This window comes from Dinoponera quadriceps, unplaced genomic scaffold (assembly GCF_001313825.1).
Source record: "Dinoponera quadriceps isolate SergipeBrazil2010 unplaced genomic scaffold, ASM131382v1 scaffold566, whole genome shotgun sequence".
NCBI classification, from domain to species: Eukaryota; Metazoa; Arthropoda; class Insecta; order Hymenoptera; family Formicidae; genus Dinoponera; species Dinoponera quadriceps.
In genome coordinates this window covers 273,936-295,721 of record NW_014555972.1, presented here as the reverse complement: position 1 = coordinate 295,721, position 21,786 = coordinate 273,936, and the positions used below count along the sequence as shown (strand labels likewise).

Here is a 21,786-nt window from a genome sequence, read left to right as displayed (position 1 = left end):
GATTGGCGCAGAACTGTAAGCATGCGTTTGAAAAACTAGGCTTTTGTAACATAATATTATTCTAACCTGTCATTAGCAATTATGATCACCGATAAAGTAGTGTCATATACGGAAAATATTTGGTTAAAATTGCTCGAGGTCCGATAATGCACTTTTCGTAACTCAGGGAATATAAGAGAAAAATAGGCGTAATTTGATTATTATAACTAATTAAGATGTGGAGACACTACAAATTGCTTTACAATAGATGTGCAGTACAAAAGAGAAGTATTTTCTCCAGCAGTCGCAAGACAGCAGGAGTAGTTTTGAAATCTACTGATATAGTTTCTGAAGATCCAGAATATGCACTTCCTAAGGAGGCACGAGTAGTCATATGCGGAGGTGGAGTTATGGGAGGTGCTGTAGCTTATCATTTATCCCTTATAGGATTAGGACCAGAGACTATTTTAGTGGAGAGTAACAAGTACATGTTCTTAATTTACATATTTTTCAAGAAATTACACCAAAAGTATGAGTTTGCGTATATTTTCATCTTATTGTTAGACTAGGAGGTGGAACAACATGGCATACATCAGGATTGGTAGGAGCTTTCAAACCTAGCTTAGCTCAAGTTAAACTTGCTCAAGACAGTATTGCGTTATATCAGGAATTGGAGAAAAAAGGTCTTCCAACTGGCTGGAAACAATGTGGCAGCCTTTTGTTGGCACGTACAAGGGATCGTATGACTACATTCAGACAAATGAAAGCACAATCTGTGTAAATATCCAGTAGATGTGATAAGTTGTACGTTATTGTAGTCATTAATTATATTTTAATTTTCTCAATATATATCAAAGATCATGCGATATCGACTGCCACTTAGTCTCACGAGGAGAGATTCGGGATTTGTGTCCGTTACTACAAGTTGATGATCTTGTCGGAGGATTGTGGATTCCAGAAGATGGTGTGGGTGATCCTTACCAGATTTGTTTGACTCTAATCCAAGAGGCACAAAAAAGAGGTACATTTGTTAGATTTCTTCAGATTATGACAGATGTGCCAGTATTCTTCATCATTTAATTTCTTCATTTCAGGTGTTACAGTATATGAAAATTGTGCAGTTACAAAAGTTATTAACCAAAATGGCCATGTGGGAGCAGTAGAAACAACACATGGCACCGTCAAATGTCAACATTTCGTCAACTGTGCTGGATTTTGGGCACGGAATGTCGGTAAACTGAGTGAGCCACACGTAAAGGCAAGTTTACGAAGCAATATTTATGAAAAATATAGTTTGTGTGTGTGAAAGAATTTTGCAAAAGGATGATACATTACAGATTACCTTGCAGGTACCACTTCATCCAGTAGAACACTATTACTTGCACACTAAACCTATTGCTAATTTAGATCCGATGACTCCTGTTATACGCGACCTGGACGGATATATCTACTTTCGAGAGAATAACGGGCGCCTGTTAGCCGGCGGTTTTGAACCGATGGCAAAACCGGCGTTCGAAGATGGCGTTATTCCTGGTCAGATATATAGATGTAAATCGTTTTTAACATTTGTCAATTAATTCTTGTCAAAGCGCTACTGTCTGCTTAACTTGTTGCAATTGCTAACAGCTTTGTTTGCACTATGGTGTTATGTATCATCAATATGCTTATTAATGTCTTATCAAAGATTTTCATCGATGTAACTTCAGAAAGCAAAGACAAGACAGTTTTACCGGAGGACTGGGATCACTTCCACATCTTGCTGGAACAGATGCTGCATAGAGTTCCGAGTTTAGGCAATGCGGTCCTGGAGAGACTCTGCAATGGGCCCGAGGCGTTCTCTCCGGATTGTAAGTGGATTGTGGGAGAGGCGCCAGAGATACGTAATTATTACGTCGCAGCCGGGATGAAAACGGTTGGTAAATCGATCGGTCGGATGCGATTGAAGATTTATCTCTGGATTTCTCACCACGAATATGAACGAAATTTTTTATTTAAAGGTCGGGATATCCGCTGCCGGCGGGGTCGGTCGCGCCACGGCGGAATTGATAGTCAGCGGCGCGACGTCGTTGGACATGTATGAATTGGACGTCACGCGTTTCCTCGGGCTGCACAACAATCGCAAATTTTTGCGTGACCGAGTGCGGGAGGTGCCCGGGATGCATTACGGGTTGCAGTATCCGCATCACGAGTTCAAGACCGGCAGGAACTTGAGGGTGTCGCCGATCTATCCGAAACTCCGAGACGCGGGCGCCGTTTTCGGCCAAGTCATGGGCTATGAGAGACCATCCTGGTTTCAGCCGGACGAAGAAGGTAATATTCGCGAATCACGATTTTCGTCACTCTGTAAATATTTGTTCATATCTATCATAATAAAATATACTTTATAGTATATTTTTATATAATGTTCCTCTCTTTCTCTCTCGTTAGAATTCCCCGATGGTTTCCAAAGATATAAGATAGCGTACACGAACACCTTCGGCAAGCCTCCTTGGTTCGACCAAGTCGCGCAAGAATATGCCGCTTGCAGAGAGATGATTGGTCTGAGCGATTATTCCTCTTTCACCAAAATCGACTTATGGGTAATACATTATGAGCGGATATTCTCAAATATTATATATTGCTAGTTTATACACCAATTGTTCGATACACATATCAAACGGTAGGTCTTTTTTGCTGAACTAACTAAATTAGCTTGTATTAGTTTTCTTTCATCCACCAAGTTTTAACTGTATGTATCTGTCTCTGAAGTATACACTAGTTCAGCGAAAAAACAGACTTGATAACTTTCCATTAAACCATCTCAATTTCGGCGATACATATGAACAATGACGTGCACCAAGTTTGTACAATACGCGTTGTAAAAACGTATCAATTTGATTAATTGTTGTTTATAAGCACTACCGAAGTAAAGACAATTCACTATAAAATTATTAATAGATATGTGTATTAACAATCGGTCTAAACACGCACAAGCACGATGTAAGAAAAATATAATTACAATTAAACATTCTCTCTACGCTACTTTACGCGACATGTCTTTTTAGTCAAACGACACGGAAGTCGTCGACTTACTACAATACTTGTGCTCCAACGACGTCGACGTGCCCGTGGGAAGTATTATCCATACCGGTATGCAGAATTATCGCGGAGGTTACGAGAATGATTGCAGCTTAGCACGAATCGCGCCGAATCAGTAAGTTACGGCATACAAATTCGCGTCGCGCAAATCGGACATGTGTGATACGTGATGTGTAATACGTGAAAACAATTTTTTTTAGCTACATGATGATCGCCCCCACGATTCAACAGACACGTTGTAAGTATTGGATACACCGTCATTTGCCGTCGGACGGCTCCGTCGCTGTGTCCGACGTAACATCGGCTTACACCGCCATCTGCATAATGGGCCCGGCGACCAGAAAGCTGTTAACCGAACTGACTGACATAGATCTGAACCCAAAAAACTTTCCGTTTTTTACGTTTAAGGAATTAGACGTTGGACTGGCCAATGGTATTCGCACGATGAATCTAACGCACACCGGAGAACTCGGCTACGTCTTATATATTCCAAACGAGGTAACGGTTTGTTTAAGCGGTCAATATTATTTTGTCAGTTTCTATCATTTTTCTTTCTACTGTCCGAAGCAATTTTCGACTTACGAATTAATACTTCCAATTTTGACTACCCTGAGTCTTCCAGTAACTGAATATAAGACTATTTCAGACGTCATTATTACCTGTTATCGTTAGAAAAATCAATAATTTGTAACGTCTGAAATTAATCGTATACTTAAGCTTGTGTTCTGAACTCTCTTTTACTAATAAAAGTGCCTCTAAAATTGGCTTAGGAACCATCTGATTGACCGAGGAGCCATATTTAAAGCACATTTATCGGTAAAAGACAGTTCAAAAGATGAACTTTAGTTACCGAAAGACTTCCGGCTACCCGAAATTGATAGCACTATTACAAATCATACTTCAAATTCGGGAGACTACAAATTTTGTTTATTTCAGTTCGCGTTGCACGTATACACGAGATTGATAGACGTCGGGTCGAAATACGGAATGAAACACGCTGGATATTACGCGACGCGAGCCTTACGGGTGGAAAAGTTCTACGCGTTTTGGGGACAGGATCTGGATACGTTCACTACTCCCTTGGAGTGTGGAAGATCGTGGCGTGTGAAGTTCGATGTGAGGATGAGTTGAGAATAATGAGATTTTTAACGATTTTTTCGTACACCAGCGTGCTCATCTCGGTAAAAAAAAATCTATTTTGTTCTAATAAAAGTTATTTCTATCTCATAGAAAGGAGTCGACTTCATTGGTAGAGACGCTCTGTTGAGGCAACGTGAACAAGGAGTCAAGCGCAAGTACGTGCAATTGTTGTTGAACGATCATGACGTCGAATTCGATACGTGGTGCTGGGGTGGTGAACCTATTTATCGAAACGGAAAGTATTGCGGCATGACGACGACCACGGGTTACGGGTTCACGTTCAAAAAGCAGGTGAGAATCGGATTCCTTTCCTTTCGTGCGCTCAAGTCGCGAATAAGATGAAAAATATCAATAAATTTACACACTGATGTTCTAAAGTATTGCAAGTCTACTGTAAAATGCAAATTGTTTGCTAAATTCTGCGTTAATGAGTTCGACAACTTAAGTTATTACAGATACGAAATGTTGAAATAGATAGAAAAATTATTGTTCGTGTATGACACCATAACATTAATCATAATGTTATTCGAAGTCTGACAGCATGCCGGAGAGAACTCAGGCTGTTATTAAAACCAAAAAGTTTATCATTAAATATTAATGAATACAATGTATACAATGTGTTCGTATCCTGTTTCATGACTAGTTTGTCTAAATTCTTTTTGTTTATTAACTCTTCTTCAAGCATATCCATAAGACAAAATTTCACATTTCCAAGCATCGTATTATGTCTGTCATATAATAATGAATTGCAATAAACTGAACTTTATAGATCTTAATTTTCTTCTACATTGCTACTTTAACATTTCGTAAGCCAAGCTATTGTATCCATTAATGCAAGATTTAGCAAAAAAAATATGTATTTTGCAGTAGGCGTATAATATTTTAGAATATCAATATCACCACGAGAGCATTATTAGTACTTTCTTTTCGGAGAAAATAACGCATCGAACGGTACTCGTAGGTGTGTCTTGGATTCGTACAGAATTTGGACTCGAAGGGTCATCCGCAAGAGGTAACGAACGAGTACGTGTTGTCGGGGAATTACGAAGTGAACGTCGCTGGAATCATGTATCCCGCGAAGTGCCACTTGCACAGCCCGAACTTACCGACGAAGTTTCCCGATAAAGAGAGAGACGCTTATCATGCTACGCGCGATCACCAACCCTTGTAGTTTCCCTCGAGCGATCGTAACGTGTCATGTATGTGTACAAACGGTATATGTAGAAAAAGATTTACTAAATCATTTAATACAAGTATCAAACTCATAAGTATTACGGCTACATTGAAAGACTGAGAAGTCACAATAAAAATTTCATAGAATAAAGAACCGTGTCGTTAGATGTTACATCGGATCGACCATGTATATTATTCATTTTTCTTTGCCATAACTTGCTTTTAAAAAAAGTCGCACTCACGTATCGTGTTATAATGCTATGTAGTTATGTCACAGGTTTCTTTAAGACGTTATCGTACATTTCAAAAATAGTTCCTAAAAATAATTGCTAAGCTTCGCGCGCGCGCTGCATATTTATGTATATATAACTGTTCCTTCTGTATCATAAAATGTCTTCTGTGTCAATAAACGGTATATTTAACGTTCTTGAATCTCGCATCGCTAATTTTTTCAACTTCGGCTGTCCGTAGCGAGTAACCTGCTTCAGAAGTTTTGCCGAGACGACTACGAACGTGACCTGCAATATGTATTGTATATATGNTATATATACATTGTTCACTTATGCGTATATATATACACACGCATAATACATATATACGTATATACATACATATATATGTACGTTCGCATTGGCAAATACACGTTTCAATATTATTGTATACATGCGAGAAACATCCGCTGCATTATATTGCTCTTTGAACACCATTGTTATTTCCATGTACTTTGCTCCAACTACGATACATACTTTATTATATATATGTATGTATATAAAATACAAAATATATATATAATAAAGTGTGCAAAATATATACATATAACCTGTCTATATCATACATAATGTGAGATGCAATTGTCCGAGACACATTGTACGAATCAAAAAATGTGTTCGTTGCTGCCCAAGTTGATGGCAAGAATTCCTTTTATTAAAATATTAACACAATAATTACCTTTACTTATATGCTACTTATGAATTGATACACTTAATGTATGATTAGTCAGTATACCTGTCTACTGTGAGAACTTAATATTACATGTCTATCCTTATGTTAACAACTTTTTACACGCGATTCTTATGTACGACTTTTATTTTACTGTACACACACGTACACACACGCACACACACCCACACACCTAACCTATATATATATACACATATATATGTATATATGTATATATATACATAGTGACAGAAAAAGACTCTATCACTCTGGAATCTCTGGCTCAGGAGTGGGCTGCACTTGCTTTTGCACCATACACGACCTAGCCACAGACTCGAACAATCTGAAAAAAAAACGAAAAGAAAAAAAAGTTATGTAATCGTTCAAGAATTATCGGTCTGTATTCGTATCTCACATCCAGCGGTCATCTAGTCTTAAATCTGATTCGTTTTTAAAATAATTACGTGCACGCAGTCAGTATAATAAAATATTGTCATATTTTTTCGATAAGTTTCGCAACACACTTCGTATCCAATAGGAAAATGTATTTCTTGAGAATTACTAGAAAACGAATTCTCCTATTGGACGCCGGAAATGTTGCGAAACTCGTTGGAAAAAAGTTGCAACTTTTATTATGCCAATCGTACAATTATCTCAATGTTAAAGAAGAAGTCCTGGCGTGATTCCTTAGGCCCATATTCTGACTTACTTTTATCGATAAAAATGCTTCTAAAAATGAGTTAGAAACCACCTGATTGACTGAGAAATCGCATTTGAAGCACTTTTATCGATAGAAATAAGTTTAGAACATGAACCTTAGCTAACGAGTATTTCATTAATAAAATTGTTAAAAATGACTAAGATAAATAATATTGCTAAAACAGGACCAAATATCATTATTACACACAATCGCTTCTTATTTCGCAAGTTCTCCAATCTTATAAAAGTCAAACGCGGTCATTGCATTTAGCTAGATGCGGGATACGAATGCACATTTTTGCTGTTACTTTTCAACAACGAAAATTCGAATTACTTACTTCTCGATCTCAGGCGCGCAATGTACAAACTCATGCGTCCAGAATTTGTATGTCGGGTTCTTAATGAGCTCGATGAACGTTATTAGAAGGCCCCACGGGTGCGGTCTATTGACGATGAGTCTCTCGAGAAGGACCCTGGTGATCTGCTCCTGTATCGCTTCCGTGTTCGCTTCGGCGAACAGGTAGAGTAGCGTACAGCTGAAGTAATGCGTGTGGCTGTTAGGGTACCGCAACTGGTTGGCTATTGCGTTAAGAAACAGATAACGGCCCTCCGTGTCGAGGTCGACCGCCAGATTCTGGAAAATGTCCATATGCGCGGAATGCGCGATTGTGGACATGTTGGGCGCGTGGCCCTTGCTGCGTATGAACGCGATCGCCTGCGTGCCCACGTACAACACCAACGCGTTCATCAGTTGGATGTTGTAGCGCACCCCGGCCTCCTGCGACACTTGCAAATTGCTGCGCAATTCGGACAAGAAGGTGACGGGCGCGCGGGCCTTTAGGTAAGAGTCCAGTTCCTTCTTGAAGGTCATCGGTTGTATCGTGGACGCGAAGTTGGTGAGAACCCGCGGCGCGTGCGCGATCTCCTGCAGCATGTCGACCTTCAGATTGGGCGTGAACGGGTCGGGCAGACGCATGTTCCTGGGGAACGCGCTCAGAATGAGATTTCTCATTTGTATGCAGTTGGGCGGTATCACGTCGCAGAATCCGTAGTGGTAGTCGCACAGGAACTCGGGGAAGTCGTGCAGCAGCACCAGCAGCACGCGAAGCGTGCCCTTATACAGGAGAGTCACAGGTTTGGCGAGTTCGGCGTTGCGCAGGTAAGGCGCGAGGTACTTGAACAGGTCTATGAGCAACTGCGCGTACATTCCCCAGCACTTCTGCTGCGGCGTGATAGCCAGCATACGACCGATGAATACCCGATGCGAGACCAGCTCCAACCAAGCGTAACAGAAGCCGGAGGCCTTAGCTGGACGCAGTATGTGCAGCGTGTGACAGTAGGCCATCAGTACTTGATAGTTCACGGCCTCCAGCACAGGTTCGGGTGCGCACAATTCCAAGAAGAGCATGATGAAAATCCGGTGGTAGGGCAGCTGCTGGAAGTCGGTGCTGCGCATCTCGTGGTCCTGCAGCAACACACCGGCGACTATACCAAGAACTTTGTTCAAGAGATTGATCTTGGTGTGAGTGTTGGTGGTGTCGCCGGAGTGCTTCACCAGCAGCGCGACCAGCCGCACGAATGCGTCCAACGAATGAAAGCATTTGGCACGAACGAGTGACGGCGCCGCCGCGGACTCGGCGAGAGCGCGGTAACAGAGGTCGACGCACATCTGCGTGCTCAGCTTGAAGAATCTGGTGATGAGGTCGTCAGTCTTGAGGATGCCGTGAATGTTCATCTGGTGGACGAAGATGCTGAACGCCTTCGTGGGGTCGCGGGCGTGCGTGGGATTGTGATACATGGAGACCCACTCGCGCAACAGATACTCCGTCTTGTCCATCAAGCCGGGCGGATCGTCGAAGTCGCGAGCCTGCTTGAACGACGATGCGCGACAAGGTTACCTTCACCGTGTATGCTCGGGCGCATTGATGAGAGGGAGGATACCTGGACAATCTACTTACTCTCACCTGCAGGATTCCGGAGTGAATGTGCGCGGTAGGTCCAGCTGGAGCTCTGTCCGCCAGTATGCCGGGGTCGTGGTTGGCGCGCAGTGAATCTATTAGGCTGGTCAGTCGGTAGAGCAAGATTCTGGAAGAACATTAATGATAGAGTTGCATTGTCACTGGACAGCGGTGACAAGCAGAGTAGCACTGGAGTGTTATTCTCAATCTATCGATGTAATATGGCGGATAAAAAAAAAAATTGCGACGTAACCAAAGCACAGATAATATAGGTCTGTTAACACGTTGAATAATGTAATGGTTACTAGTGTGACTGACACGGGCACTATTGGTCTTATTTATACTGATTGTTTAATACAAATACCAACTAAGTAATCTTATTCAGAATTATTTTCATTTTAGCAACGTGTGTAAACAACGGTATATTAAATTGGTAATAATCCGTCTTCATAATCCGTATTATATCACCTTAGTATATCGTGTATTTACATGCATCGTTGGGATGAGGTAATTTGATAGAAAGTTACTATTTGATGCGCATATCAACGACCGGTGTAAATTAGGTCACTATGTCTCATTAAGTTATATATATAAAGTATATATGTTGATATTAATTAATTGCATCTACCAAATTAATTGCACAGTTAACAAAAAGTTAATGAAGTTGAAAAGGTAAAAGATACATGTATCTTAAGTTACATTTGTATACTGTGTACTTTTAGTATTTCAATTATCAGTTTTTTGTGAAAGTCAGCCCGGCAGCCAATGTGTTAAGATGCTGACAGGCGAGTCTCTTGTCGATGAAAAGCTAATACTTACCCTTCCGGTGGGGCTCGGTGATGGGCCATGCGAGCGAGTATCTCGATTGTGTGAAACAAATCAGATTCCGTGACGTGAGTTGTCTGTCTTTCGTCGATCAAATACAATTGAACCAATTGCATGGCGAATGCCGTTGCCAAGGCGTTTCCCGCTTCTACGGCTTGCGCCAACGCTACGTCATATTGAGGAAGACTGACCAGATGAGACCTGCAAAATAATATTGCTCATGTTAACGTTTCTCAATCGACCTTAAGGGAGGATGCTTCAGAGCTGCATCATACCTTATAAGACAATCTACACCTTCGAAGTTGTATCGAAACTCCTCTCTGCTCTCGATTAAACAACGTGTGACATGTTTGTTGGTCCACTGCATACCGTAGGCGCGTGGATCTTGAAGACACTTCAAAATACGCAAATGCATGTCTCTGTATCGCAAGACGACTTCCGAATCGATGACACCGCTGGAGATCGTAGGGCCATCTAGCAAGCCCTCGACGGCCTAGGCGAGAAAACAACAATCGATGAGCGTTCCACGCCGCAACTGTACAACTCGTCTGGTTGGACACCACGTTTGAGGCGCGCACAACCGACCTTTTTTAAGAGATTCATCGCTGCACCAGTGTCTCTCGACCGTCTGGTGAGGATAATCGACTCGAGGAGACTGTGGAGAGCACCGTGTTGAGCAGGAGGCGTCGCTGGACCCATAGCGGTCAATACGATCTCCACTTCCGCGACGAGTTTCTCCAGCATGGCACCGACCTCATCGTTACTGACCGCCGATGCCGTCGCATAAGCGACAACTTGCTGCGCCGCCGCAACCGCCACAGCCGGATTCGCGACGTAGGAGGTCACAGTGGTGTCCTGCGGGTACGCGAGAGAAATACAATCAGTCTTCGTTAATGATAGGTTTGTTCGTTTTAGCTGAACTGGTATTGTACTGGAACTTCTTCCCCCCTCCTCCCCTCTCCTACGTCGTTAGATTATATATTTATATGTTTTATTCTAAGTGCAAAAAATGCAATCTAGTTCAGTTAAAACAAACAAGCCTAATAGAAACTCCTAATCTTTCAGTTATGATTGAAATGAAGAGAAAACGACGGCTCTTACGGTGGCAGGCTTCGGCATGAAGAGGGCTTGTGTATCTCGTTCGGAGAGAGGGAGGAAACCTGGGAGATTCCTGGCGAACTCCTCGTAAACCGCCATCTGCTGCGGCGTCACACCGCCCATCTTCAGCCTGATCTGCTCCGGCATTCTTTCGGCCTGGTATTTGGCGAGGGGATCGCAGTATCGTCTTCCTTCCTGTCGAGCAATCTTGCGTAATTCTATCTCATTCAATAGCCGCTTGTCCATTTCCGGTATCGCTTTCTCCATAGCAGTCTTCTGCACGAAGGCACACGCGAGCTCCATGTTCTCGGCGGCGACTATGTTCGCCGCTTGTTCAGCGAGATCTTTCTGCTGCTGAGTCGAGGTGATCATCGCCGCGAGGAAAGACTGCTTCAGGTTCGCGCTGATCGACGTGAGGAGCTAGATGGAAATAAAAAAATTAGCAAAATCTTCGAATTTTCTCCGGTCAGATTAAAAATTTTTACTTGTTCCTATTTAATGGAAAAAACAATTGTTCATCAGTCGAGTAACAGTCGTCTAATATCTTTCGTCAACACTCGGCCAGCATTCGTACCACTTCTGTTCCGTCAGTGGCTGCTTTGTCGTCGAAGGTGAAATGTTAGACCGAAATTTTGTCCGACCCGCATTCGTGAACAAACGAGACATTTAATATACTTATCTGAGACCGATTCACCCCTAATTCAGGCTTACCTCTTGTTGTCTTACCTGGTCGCGACACGTAATCATAGCCATGCCAGCGGTCAGATTGCGCACCATATGACGTGCTGCTGTTCGCATCCGCATTTCTTCCGGATCCAGTGCAAAATCTTTTCTTACAATCTGCTCGCTGGTCGTTATAGCGATCTTCATGGAACGATCAACGACCGGATGGATCCATTCCTGAATAGCTCGTTCGATCGCTGGACGGACGAACTGCTTCATATGCGGATGCGCTTGGAAAAGAGGTAACTGAAAAATAAACGCATACGTACGTGTGAAATCGCGGGTATCACAGTACGCGAACAATAATCGTACACTTCTTGAGTTCAGCTCATATCATTGTCTTTTAAACAGAGAAACTTTTAAACGAGTTTTGTCGCATACCTGATTATTCAGAGTAATGTGCGAAGATATGTTAGCGATGCCGGTTATGGATATATCCATGTAATTGAATCGTGGCTCAGGCGGGCCGGTCGGTAACGAGGGTGTCGTGTTCGCAGGAGGCGCGGTCTGAGGAACAATGGTGCCGCTAGTCGTCGGTCCTACCAGTTCCTCTATGGGACCCTGAGATTGCGGCTGATTGTTCGAGTTTTCCGACTTTTTGTTCGGTTGCGACAATTGGTACTCCAAGTTGCGCAATTTCTCGGGATCTTTCAGGTAAATGACCGGTTTCAGCTCCTGCGCGGAAACAAAGGTCTGTAAGCAACGGAAAGAATATACGAGTTGAAGTCAAAGTGGAGCACAACGCACACTGACCGAAACGTCGATGCTTAGATTCTTGCAGAGAACTTCAATCTCGAACTTCAAGTTGAGTTTCAAGTCGGGTTCCTGGTGAAGCTCCGCCAGAACGTTCATAATCGCCATAGTCCAGGGATTGGGCGGCCGAAAGACGCGGCTTTTCGCACAGCTCTCGAGTACTTTTGCGACAAAAGGCACCACATAAAGAAGTTCTTGCTGCCCCTTGTGATACGCCTCAACAAGTAAACTTTTCAGATCAATGTCCACCTGGTGAATGATTAAGAATCGATATAATGTGTGCAGCACACTCGTGTAAGTGATATAGAGGGTGTCCCAGCATAAGGAGAACACCTAAATATCTCCTTTGTTTTTAATGACATGAGAAATGTTTAGAGCACAATTTGAATGGTTTCGAAGGAGGAATACCACGGAAGAATTTTTTACGGTCATATTTTCGATTCTAAACATTCCTCATATCATTAAAAAAAAGCAGAGATATTTAAGTGTTCTTATGCTAGGATACCTTGTATGTGCTTGCAAGAACAATAATATACCTGTAAAATAGGCTTATTCCTGCCAAGTGTCAGCATACCGAGCCAATGCCCCAAGTTCTTTAGGAGCGATCTATCTGAGAAATTAGCTATACCCTTGTCACTGCGCAGAAGCACCTAGGATAAAGATAATAAAACTTACATCAGAGTCGGCACGAGGACAACAGACGTTCAACTGACGAGTGGCGTTCTGCCACGAACTGCAACGCTCGACCTACCTTGATATTACGAAACGTTTCTCTGGTGACCATCTTGTTGAGCTCGGGCAACTTGATGCAATCTAGAAAATTCGAGTACAGAGCGTGAAAGTTCAGTTCTATGCTAGCGCGTTTCATCACTAAGTACTGCGCCATCCACGGCCAATATTCCTCCGTGACGATCTCGCGAATCTCATCGCACTTCTGCTGCAGATTCAGCTGGCTGAGATTGTTGAAGATAAACGCCGTTTTGTCCTGCAACGCTTCCGGCGGTGTCGTGATCTTCTCCTCTTTGTCCGTAGCCACGAGCAAAGTATCGATGTTAGTTGCATTCGCGATGGAGGGCTATGGGAACAATCGCATTGTGTTATATCGAGGTGTCGACTGGGTCGGAAACATTTCTGATAAGATATCGTCATACTCACTCTGGCTGAGAGAGACGTAGTCGGGGTCGTGGACGGTTTCGCCTGCGTGGTGCTGGTCGTTATAGTGGTCGTGGTCATGGTCTTGTACAACGTCGTGACTGGCGCCCCTAACATGGTCGTGATGGCTTTCGGGCCCTGTGACCTCGCCGGTGGTTCTTGCCCTTGCGATCCGTACTCGATGTACTCCATCAAATGCGGTGGAAAGTCGCTATAATGCGGAATACCACGGAGATGATCGCAGTACGTCGAGTAGTCTTTCAAGCGGCTCTTAAAGCGATCCAGGGCGGTTATACCGAAATAGTACATCTTGCTGCCCTCCGGCTTCCTGAGCGCGTCCAAGACGAATCTCAACGACATCCCGAGCGTTAAGTAATTACCGATAAGGCCGCGCTCGATGATACCACCGAACAGCTGCGCCGTTATCTGTAACTCTTTCTCGGGATATTGCGGGAAAAATTTGTACTCTTCGAACAGGTTCCGCATCATACACTGGAACACCTCCCTCTCCCTCCTGTTGGTGGAGTCCGTGAACTTCTTCAGCATGTCCAGCACCTCGTCAATCGACAAGGTCGGATGCGGTGGGTGATTGTATATACGCTGGAAGTAGCTGTTCGCCTCGTCTTCGATCTCCTTGGCCACGGGCTGTGCCATGTCCGGAAATAAGCTCGAGATATCAGGGATCCTCGCCTTCTCGATGCCAGCTGGCGGCGCAAGGCGCCCTAATCCACCGATGGTCGTGCCGCCGGGAAGCACTGACGGGCCTTGAGTGCCAACCGGGCCTGAGTGCAACTGCGATGTTAAAGGCAACATCGGAAACGGGCTCGGAGAAGGTCCCATGAGTCGCGAAGGAGACCCGGGTGCCGAAACTAGAGGCCCCAGAGCGCCCGGCAGGTTGAAGGCGGAACTGCTTGGCGGACCGAGACCAGTGCTGAGACCCATGGACGCGAGACTCGAGCTCAGATTACCGAGAGGATCTACTTGCTTCGAGGAGAATATCTAGTGGAAGATCACAAGTCGATGCGTAAGTAGTTGTATGTCACAACGTGTGTGGTCTTAAAGAGACGCGGATTATAAATACCTGGCTCCCTAGAGTAGCCGGGTTGAACGGCTCCAATCCCCGATGTCTCAAAACTCCAGGCGGCGGTGGTCTGTTGACATTCTTACTCAACATCAGACTGCAGTTTTGAACCATCGTCACTATCAAATCCGAGCATTCTTGGGAAACATTTCTGCAGTGTTCAAAAGAGAAGAGAGGAGATCGTCAAAGGTGCCATCGTGCACGCAGCATTAATATTTCGTATAAATTCAAAAGTTCGTACCCAGCACAGACTTGCAGGCAAGCGAGTATTGTAGTAAGCGTCTCCTGCGGTAATTGGCTCGCTTTGGGTACCGTGGAGTCCTCCTTGATGCCAGCGCCCATCACCTGGGGGCAACGTCTCTGGAGGAACTTAACGCACGCGGCAACGAAAACTTCCCCGTGATCTCTGATCTTGTCCGACAACCACTTTTCCAACTTCAGATACTCCCGTCGAGACGCTAAACAGGCGAGATCAATGACGAACGGGAAAGACTGCGCGTTCAGCAGCGCCGAAAGCGCCTTGAGATCTTGCGCGACGTCCAAGATACGTGATAATCTCGTCTGATCGTGGTCACCACGTGCGTACCAGTCAGCCATTGCGTGCATAATGATCGTCTTTATCTTGGAGTTATTCGCGTGCCAAGAGTGATGCAATATTACGGCCGAGTTGGGGTGATTGCCGAAGAAGATGGGCATCAGCGTGCTGAGCAGGTCTTGTCTCAGTAGCGAGAGAGGTGGATTTATCTGCAGTAACGCCAACACGAGCACGTCGGGGCAATGTTGGATGGGCCATTTAAACAATTCCTGCACCGGGGTGTACAATCCTCTCTCCGACATGTGCAGAAGCAATTCCACTATATTGAGCGACCTCCACGTTTGGGCCTCTTTACTGTCACCTTCGGGCGCTGCCTTCAGTACGTCCACGGTTACGGAGTGGTACGGATAATCCGCGAAGCAGAATATATCCGGACACTTAAGAATCTGTTGGATCAGAGAGAACTGGCCCTCTACGTTCTCCCAGTATCTATAGAAGAGCTCGACGGGAAACATATCGGGCGGATATCCCTGATGTTGGAGACCCAATTTCAGAGCCGTAATCAGTAGGTTTAAGCCTTGTCTATCTTTGATAACGAACTCGGCGTGATCCAACTTCACGATGACTTCGTTCCACGACAATGTGGCTTGCTGAAATTTAACAATGAGGGATTGTTTGCAGTTACAGACTCTGGTAAATACATACGAGTGTCAAACTCACTATCTCCTTTAGGGCCTGAACGAATACTTCGATGTTCCATGTCGTCGGGACGGCAGTTTCCGATGGTTTTTCCTTATTGGAGTCCTGCGTCGCCGTCGAATTACCCCAGAACGACTGTATCCCTCCAGTGTCCTCGTGATTACTACAGGTACGCGCCATGTGCGCCAACACACGTGCGGCGCATGCTGGTGTTATTTCTCTAGCGCCTAAACCCGCTAATGCAGACCGACATTCCTCCACGCTAATGGTGAGACTGTAGCCTAATTCCATAATTAACTCTGCTAGAGAGTTGCCATCCTACAAGGGAGATGAAAAATGAGACTGCTAGACAAGTGCCGAAAGGAAAGATCGCGAATAACGCGATCAATATTGCTTTACCATTTGACTGACCGCCATGTTTAACTCAATTTTGGATTGCGGAGTTTCCCCGTCTCCTGGATACAAAAGTGGTGCTAGCACCACTGGTACCAGTTCACGGGGAAAATCGCGTCGTAAGTTCTTGAGAAATTTTTCCTTCGCTTCGGCGGGAAGGTTGTACGGATTGGCAGTATGAAAAGCCTGGCTGAGTATTAAGTGGAGGACCTCGGGCGACGAATCGTGCAGACCTTCCTCGTGGTGTTTGTTGCTGGTCTCCGAGTTCACGTAGTTCTTTATCAGCTCAGGCAGCTGCTTCTGCGTGTGTTCCAAGGCCAACGTGCGGATCTCTGTGTTCTCTGAATGATGTAACGCAATTGCGAAAGCAACCTCTTGCACCAAGCTCAAACCAAGTGTCTTTTTTAAGTTGGCAAAAAACTTGGAGGAGGGATTCAACGACTACAAAGTAAATGGAATGGTTAATATACACATCCTACCTTGGAAATATCCAAAACAATACAACATACACATACCTTCTGATGATGCAAAGGATGATCGATGGCGAAGCACAAATTCGATACCAAGGACGGTTTGCTCAGTAAAGTGGCACACTCCTGCTTCAACAGCTGTGCTTGAAAGTAATCCTTGGAGCTGGACTCTGACCGCTCGCTGCTGCAGAAGTCGACGTACGAGATCAAACAGCGCAACAAATGTCGGTCCGCCTCCAGGCCAGTCCACTGCACCAGCTGTAGAGTTATCGTTTTATTAGTATGATAGCTTGGCTTTCAACCTTCGATGATTTCACCATTATCGTTATGATTAACGACAATAACACATGATACCTCGAGTATCACGGGCGAGGAAAATTCTTTGGATTTGCCGATACAAAGGAGCGATAAGAATCAAGACACATCGAATTTTTTTCAGAGAAGCTCTCGAGGGAAACCACCGGCCATGGAACAAGAACAAAGGATGCGCTGGAGTCGACGAGGTTAAGGTACACGCGCAGGTAAATAATACGCGGTGAGGGCGAGCGTTTGTGCTTAGCAAACATCTCGCGATTCAAAATCTGTACGTTAGGAGAGGCAGGTATCGGCATGCTGTTTTGAAAATACCTCCTATGGCGCGCGACAAAGCGCCTTACAACGTGCGAGCTCGCCTTGTAGCGCGCGCGTGCACGCGATGCGCGCATCGCCCCGCGAGTACGTCCGGTCTATCGGGTTATGGGATGGAGGACCGGCGGAAAAATCGAGTCCCGTACGATCCGCGCTAAATGAGCATATTGCGTTGTATATCTTCGCTGGGTACGACGGGCGAGGAGCCGAAGAGGGTCGTCATGCGAGCGGGATGGGCGGGAGGGAGAGGGAAACGGTGTGAAAAGCGCGGGGGTGAAGGGGAGAGAGGGGCAGAAGAGGAGAAAGAGAGAGAGAGAGGTGTGGATTGTCGTGTGGAGCATAACGTGGAAATAGAGCCCACTGTGGGGCCGAAACGGCCGTACGAAAATGCGATACTTACGACCGAGATCTCTTGACAGCTCTCCCGAAAATTTCTCTTACTCAAATTCGCAACCAAATAACTGATTTGTGACAAAGTAAAAGACAACGAGTCCAGGTTCATAGTTCCATGAATACGACCTCGAAAGCTTCAAACGCGTTTGAAGCTTTCTTCGGTATCCACGAATTGCCGCCCCGGATGCTCTCCTCGTTAAAAGCATGAAAGTCACATTGGCGCAATCCTATGGCCAACATCGGGATTGATATTATTGAGATACGATTTCAGAGCAACGTCATGGCGAGCACAACACGGACGAGGCTCAAAAAAACACGTAACACTGCGCGCTGTCTCTCTCTTTATCTCTTTCTTTCTCTCTCTCTCTCTCTCTCCCTCGTTTCTCTTTCTCGCGCGCGCACACACACGCACACCACCACTGCCACCTCCGCTGCCACCGATAGATAGTCCGCCGCCGATCGCGCTATTACAGATGACACACTATTCTCACTCGCCCGCACAGTACTGAGGATCACCGAACACCGTGGCTTCCGCGATGCTCCATCTAGCCGTGGTAGAATTCGCCCGTTTATCACCCATATGTTCCGGCGCGACGATAGTAGCGCCTTCGGGGGTCGCGATTGGTCGGTCGATGCGCGCTACTGGCGCGCCAACAGCATTCCGTAAAACTTGCTGACTAATGGAGGATTTGCAACGCACTCGATGAGATAAAATGCAATTGGTCCGTTCTTTTTGCTGTACCGTTGAATTGGTACGATAAATTTAAGCACGGCAAAATATATTTGTCACACTTTAATTTAATAAATCAACTCATCGGTCGAGCTAAAAAGAACAGACAGAAATATTTCGATGTCATTTGACATCCAATAGGAGAATTTGTTTATGGAAACAAGAAAGTTACTGGCTGGGAACTCTAAAAATTGAATTTTTTTCGTCCTGGTCTACAATAGATGGTTTAAGTCTAAACCTTAAGAAATTGACCAATCACAACTGATTATTCTTCTATAATTATATTATGATTGGTCAATTTCTTAAGGCTCAGGGCTTAAAGCACCTATTGTAAGCTAGGACTAACGTATATTACAGATTTTCAGTACTGGCAGTAAATGTTGGAGCACATCTCAAGATATGTATGAAAATTTAATCAAAGTCAACTATCTATGATAGTGCTTTATCGATGATATAACGCGAATAATATATGATATACTTACAGTCCGTAGTAGTCATTGTCAAAGGTGAAATCACATAAGATTGTATATCACGCAAGTGCGAAAAGATGGCAAGTTCGTCGCGGTGAGTATCGCGAAATTTTCATATTATTTTAAAAAAGTTATTACTAAAAGTATCATTTTCGTCGCGTATAATCACTTTAAGCTTTTGTTAGTGTACACGTCTTGTGAAGGTTAAGATCGCGTAGAATATGTGAAAGAATCTTATTTATACCACGTGGAACATATTTTTTCAACCAAAGTGCAAATAAATTGATAGAGGAAAATACGCCGTAAAATAAATCTTCCTGTAATTTCAAAGCTATATGTTATCATAAAACTCTATTACACTAGGCACTTAATCGATGCCTTCCAACTCTAACTAAGGTATTTTCAATCTAAATCTATTGTTCTTAACACGTTGACTGCCACGGAACTTTTCACGATTCTGGTCTAAGAAGCCAATTTTATTTAATCAAATAATGAAGCGACAAGATAACTCGTAGTTGGCGTCCTGGGCAAGTAAACAACCTACGAGATATCTCGTAGTTGACAGTCAACGTGTTAAATACATACATTATTAATTCAGATAGTGAAATTAACATCCGTCGCGCTTTTTTTAATCAACAATTATGATGCATTAAGACAATGCATTTGACTTGGAAACCTTAGCTCCGAAGTTGATGGACATATTAGGGCATATATTTACAAACAATACTTTAGTATCATTAGTTATGTAATTCTTAACTAAATATTTATTATATATTAACTATGTATTTATTCATTTTTATTTATTTATTAGCTTTGTTATTAGTTTTATTATTAGCTATGTAATTTGAACAAACTCTTTGCATTGTCTTTGATATTCGCAGAATAGCGATTTTATTTGCAAACTAATTTAGTTTTAAGTAATTTTAATACAAATATGATGTTATTATGTTATTATTGTTATATCTTATAGACACTACACAAACAAAGTCTGCTGTTACTCACACCCAGATGCTCCACTCATAGAAGACTATAGAGCAGGCGATCAAATTTGTTCAGAATGTGGATTAGTCGTTGGAGATAGGTAAGAACAACAAGAATTGAAACATAAGGTCAAGTACCAGTTGATTCAATATTAATATGATTATTTTCTTATTTATCATAGAGTGATAGATGTAGGCTCAGAATGGAGAACCTTCAGCAATGAGAAATCAGGAGTGGACCCGTCACGTGTCGGTGGCCCAGAAAATCCGCTTCTGAATGGTTCAGACTTGTCCACAATGATCGGGCCAGGAACTGGAGCTGCGTCTTTTGACGGTTTCGGCACTGCCAAATATCAAAATCGACGCACTGTTAGTATTACGCTTTCTTTCTCCTTTACACATCCTATAACATATAAATATTCATATAGACGTATCGTATTTTTCTTTTAGATGACCAGTGCCGACAGAGCTCTGATAAATGCGTATCGCGAGATCACCGGTATGGCGGATCGTATCAATTTGCCGAAGACCATCGTGGACAGGGCCAACGCGCTATTCAAACAGGTGCACGATGGCAAGAACTTGAAGGGTCGCGCGAACGACGCGATCGCGTCCGCCTGTCTGTACATTGCCTGCAGACAAGAGGGAGTCCCGCGTACTTTCAAGGAAATCTGTGCGGTCAGTAAGATCAGTAAGAAGGAGATCGGTCGGTGCTTCAAGCTAATTCTCAAAGCCCTTGAGACCAGCGTGGATCTCATCACTACGGGCGACTTCATGTCCAGATTCTGCTCGAATCTCGGACTACGGAACATGGTGCAAAGAGCCGCAACGCATATCGCAAGGAAGGCAGTGGAGATTGACATTGTACCAGGCAGATCACCCATCTCGGTCGCCGCTGCCGCGATATATATGGCTTCCCAAGTATGTAGTGCCATGTTAACGTGACAATCTATGACATCTCCACACTTTAAGAGAGCGCGCATTATTCCGTGCAACTTTTCGTCTTTACGCAGGCATCGGAAGATAAGAGGTCGCAGAAGGAGATCGGAGATATCGCCGGTGTCGCGGACGTCACGATTCGGCAGTCGTATAAATTAATGTATCCGCACGCGTGCAAGCTCTTCCCCGAGGACTTCAAATTCGCCACGCCCATCGACCAGCTGCCACAGATGTAAAGATTGAAGAGAGCGTTGTTTCCTTCCTCCTCCACCACCCTCGAAACATATCCGACCTTCTCAACCATGGAATAGTTTTCCGTCATGAGTTACTTAATTCAGATATTTTATCCCTAGGATGCATTCCTAAATGTTTTGTGCTATTTAAATCTATATTTATCCACAGCACCAATACCCTTTCTTGCAAATAGTAGTGAATTTTTTAAGTTAAATTTCACTGTGTTCTTTGGAAATACTGTTACTTAATATGGAACATGTTAAACGGTTAACGGTTATACTTTGCCGTATAAAACGGTTGTCTTACAAAATAGTTATTTTTCTGCGGAGTCCTATTCGGTTTTTTTTTTTTTTTGGTATTCATTCGAAATTTGTAGTTAGAGAAAAAAGGTTCATTTAGTATCGTCGATACAATTGCACTAAGTGAATCTTTAGCTATAGTAAATTGCAAAACTATTTTTGCAGTTATGTAAGGAAATCTTTAATCGAATGGCCTTATATTAAAAGTCGAAACATATGTATGAGACGTAGATATGCTGGCACCATGCGTGTATTGTATATATAATTAATATTTATAATCTATATTATATATTGCGGTTTATATAGGTGTAAGAATATGTGTATGAAATATTACATAAGAGTTATATGAAGCAGATGTATAGAAAAATAGCAGACTGCTAAATTTTCTACCTCTGCTCTTTGTAAAATTATTTTATTTT

At 43.6% G+C, this 21,786-nt stretch overlaps 3 protein-coding genes across 13 annotated transcripts; 2 read left to right on the top strand and 1 right to left on the bottom strand.

The window, feature by feature from the left end:
- Positions 1 to 54: 54 nt before the first annotated feature.
- LOC106746268 (pyruvate dehydrogenase phosphatase regulatory subunit, mitochondrial) lies at positions 55 to 5,802 on the top strand. 2 transcript variants are annotated; one of them, XM_014622661.1, is made up of 14 exons: positions 55 to 463; positions 544 to 580; positions 647 to 756; positions 837 to 1,000; positions 1,074 to 1,237; positions 1,329 to 1,512; positions 1,686 to 1,891; positions 1,977 to 2,289; positions 2,407 to 2,558; positions 3,024 to 3,172; positions 3,258 to 3,555; positions 3,994 to 4,173; positions 4,288 to 4,488; positions 5,159 to 5,802. In XM_014622661.1, the coding sequence occupies exons 1-14, from the start codon at positions 216 to 218 to the stop codon at positions 5,366 to 5,368; spliced, it is 2,616 nt and encodes an 871-aa protein (XP_014478147.1). In that variant the 5' UTR covers positions 55 to 215; the 3' UTR covers positions 5,369 to 5,802. The 2 variants fall into 2 exon arrangements, with proteins under 2 accessions (XP_014478147.1, XP_014478146.1); XM_014622660.1 differs by having other exon boundaries at positions 544 to 756.
- A 458-nt stretch (positions 5,803 to 6,260) lies between these two features.
- On the bottom strand, positions 6,261 to 18,247 carry LOC106746265 (CCR4-NOT transcription complex subunit 1). 10 transcript variants are annotated; one of them, XM_014622648.1, is made up of 19 exons: positions 17,723 to 18,247; positions 16,741 to 16,953; positions 16,232 to 16,666; positions 15,854 to 16,150; positions 14,840 to 15,783; positions 14,599 to 14,749; positions 13,521 to 14,516; positions 13,117 to 13,440; positions 12,902 to 13,015; positions 12,366 to 12,614; positions 11,994 to 12,305; positions 11,601 to 11,858; positions 10,893 to 11,309; positions 10,377 to 10,646; positions 10,067 to 10,284; positions 9,786 to 9,992; positions 8,967 to 9,093; positions 7,347 to 8,878; positions 6,261 to 6,652 (listed from the first exon to the last, which is right to left on the bottom strand). In XM_014622648.1, the coding sequence occupies exons 1-19, from the start codon at positions 17,822 to 17,824 to the stop codon at positions 6,574 to 6,576; spliced, it is 7,245 nt and encodes a 2,414-aa protein (XP_014478134.1). In that variant the 5' UTR covers positions 17,825 to 18,247; the 3' UTR covers positions 6,261 to 6,573. The 10 variants fall into 10 exon arrangements, with proteins under 10 accessions (XP_014478134.1, XP_014478136.1, XP_014478137.1 ...); XM_014622650.1 differs by having other exon boundaries at positions 8,973 to 9,093; XM_014622651.1 differs by having other exon boundaries at positions 7,347 to 8,875; positions 8,973 to 9,093.
- A 654-nt stretch (positions 18,248 to 18,901) lies between these two features.
- On the top strand, positions 18,902 to 21,780 carry LOC106746267 (transcription initiation factor IIB). Its single transcript, XM_014622659.1, has 5 exons — positions 18,902 to 19,009; positions 19,886 to 19,996; positions 20,078 to 20,264; positions 20,346 to 20,816; positions 20,909 to 21,780. The coding sequence occupies exons 1-5, from the start codon at positions 18,993 to 18,995 to the stop codon at positions 21,068 to 21,070; spliced, it is 948 nt and encodes a 315-aa protein (XP_014478145.1). The 5' UTR covers positions 18,902 to 18,992; the 3' UTR covers positions 21,071 to 21,780.
- The last annotated feature ends 6 nt before the right edge of the window (positions 21,781 to 21,786 follow it).

Bases quoted from the DNA above. Each gene is read 5' to 3' on its own strand.
- LOC106746267 (XM_014622659.1), top strand. The intron at 19,997-20,077 runs GTAAGAACAACA...TATTTATCATAG, and splicing joins GGATTAGTCGTTGGAGATAG to AGTGATAGATGTAGGCTCAG. The intron at 20,265-20,345 runs GTTAGTATTACG...TTTTTCTTTTAG, and splicing joins AATATCAAAATCGACGCACT to ATGACCAGTGCCGACAGAGC.
- LOC106746265 (XM_014622648.1), bottom strand. From the start codon at position 17,824: ATGAACCTGGACTCGTTGTCTTTTACTTTGTCACAAATCAGTTATTTG. The intron at 13,441-13,520 runs GTGAGTATGACG...TTGTTCCCATAG, and splicing joins CTACGTCTCTCTCAGCCAGA to CCCTCCATCGCGAATGCAAC. The intron at 10,647-10,892 runs GTAAGAGCCGTC...GCGTACCCGCAG, and splicing joins TCATGCCGAAGCCTGCCACC to GACACCACTGTGACCTCCTA.
- LOC106746268 (XM_014622660.1), top strand. From the start codon at position 216: ATGTGGAGACACTACAAATTGCTTTACAATAGATGTGCAGTACAAAAG. The intron at 1,001-1,073 runs GTACATTTGTTA...TCTTCATTTCAG, and splicing joins CCAAGAGGCACAAAAAAGAG to GTGTTACAGTATATGAAAAT. The intron at 3,173-3,257 runs GTAAGTTACGGC...AATTTTTTTTAG, and splicing joins GCACGAATCGCGCCGAATCA to CTACATGATGATCGCCCCCA.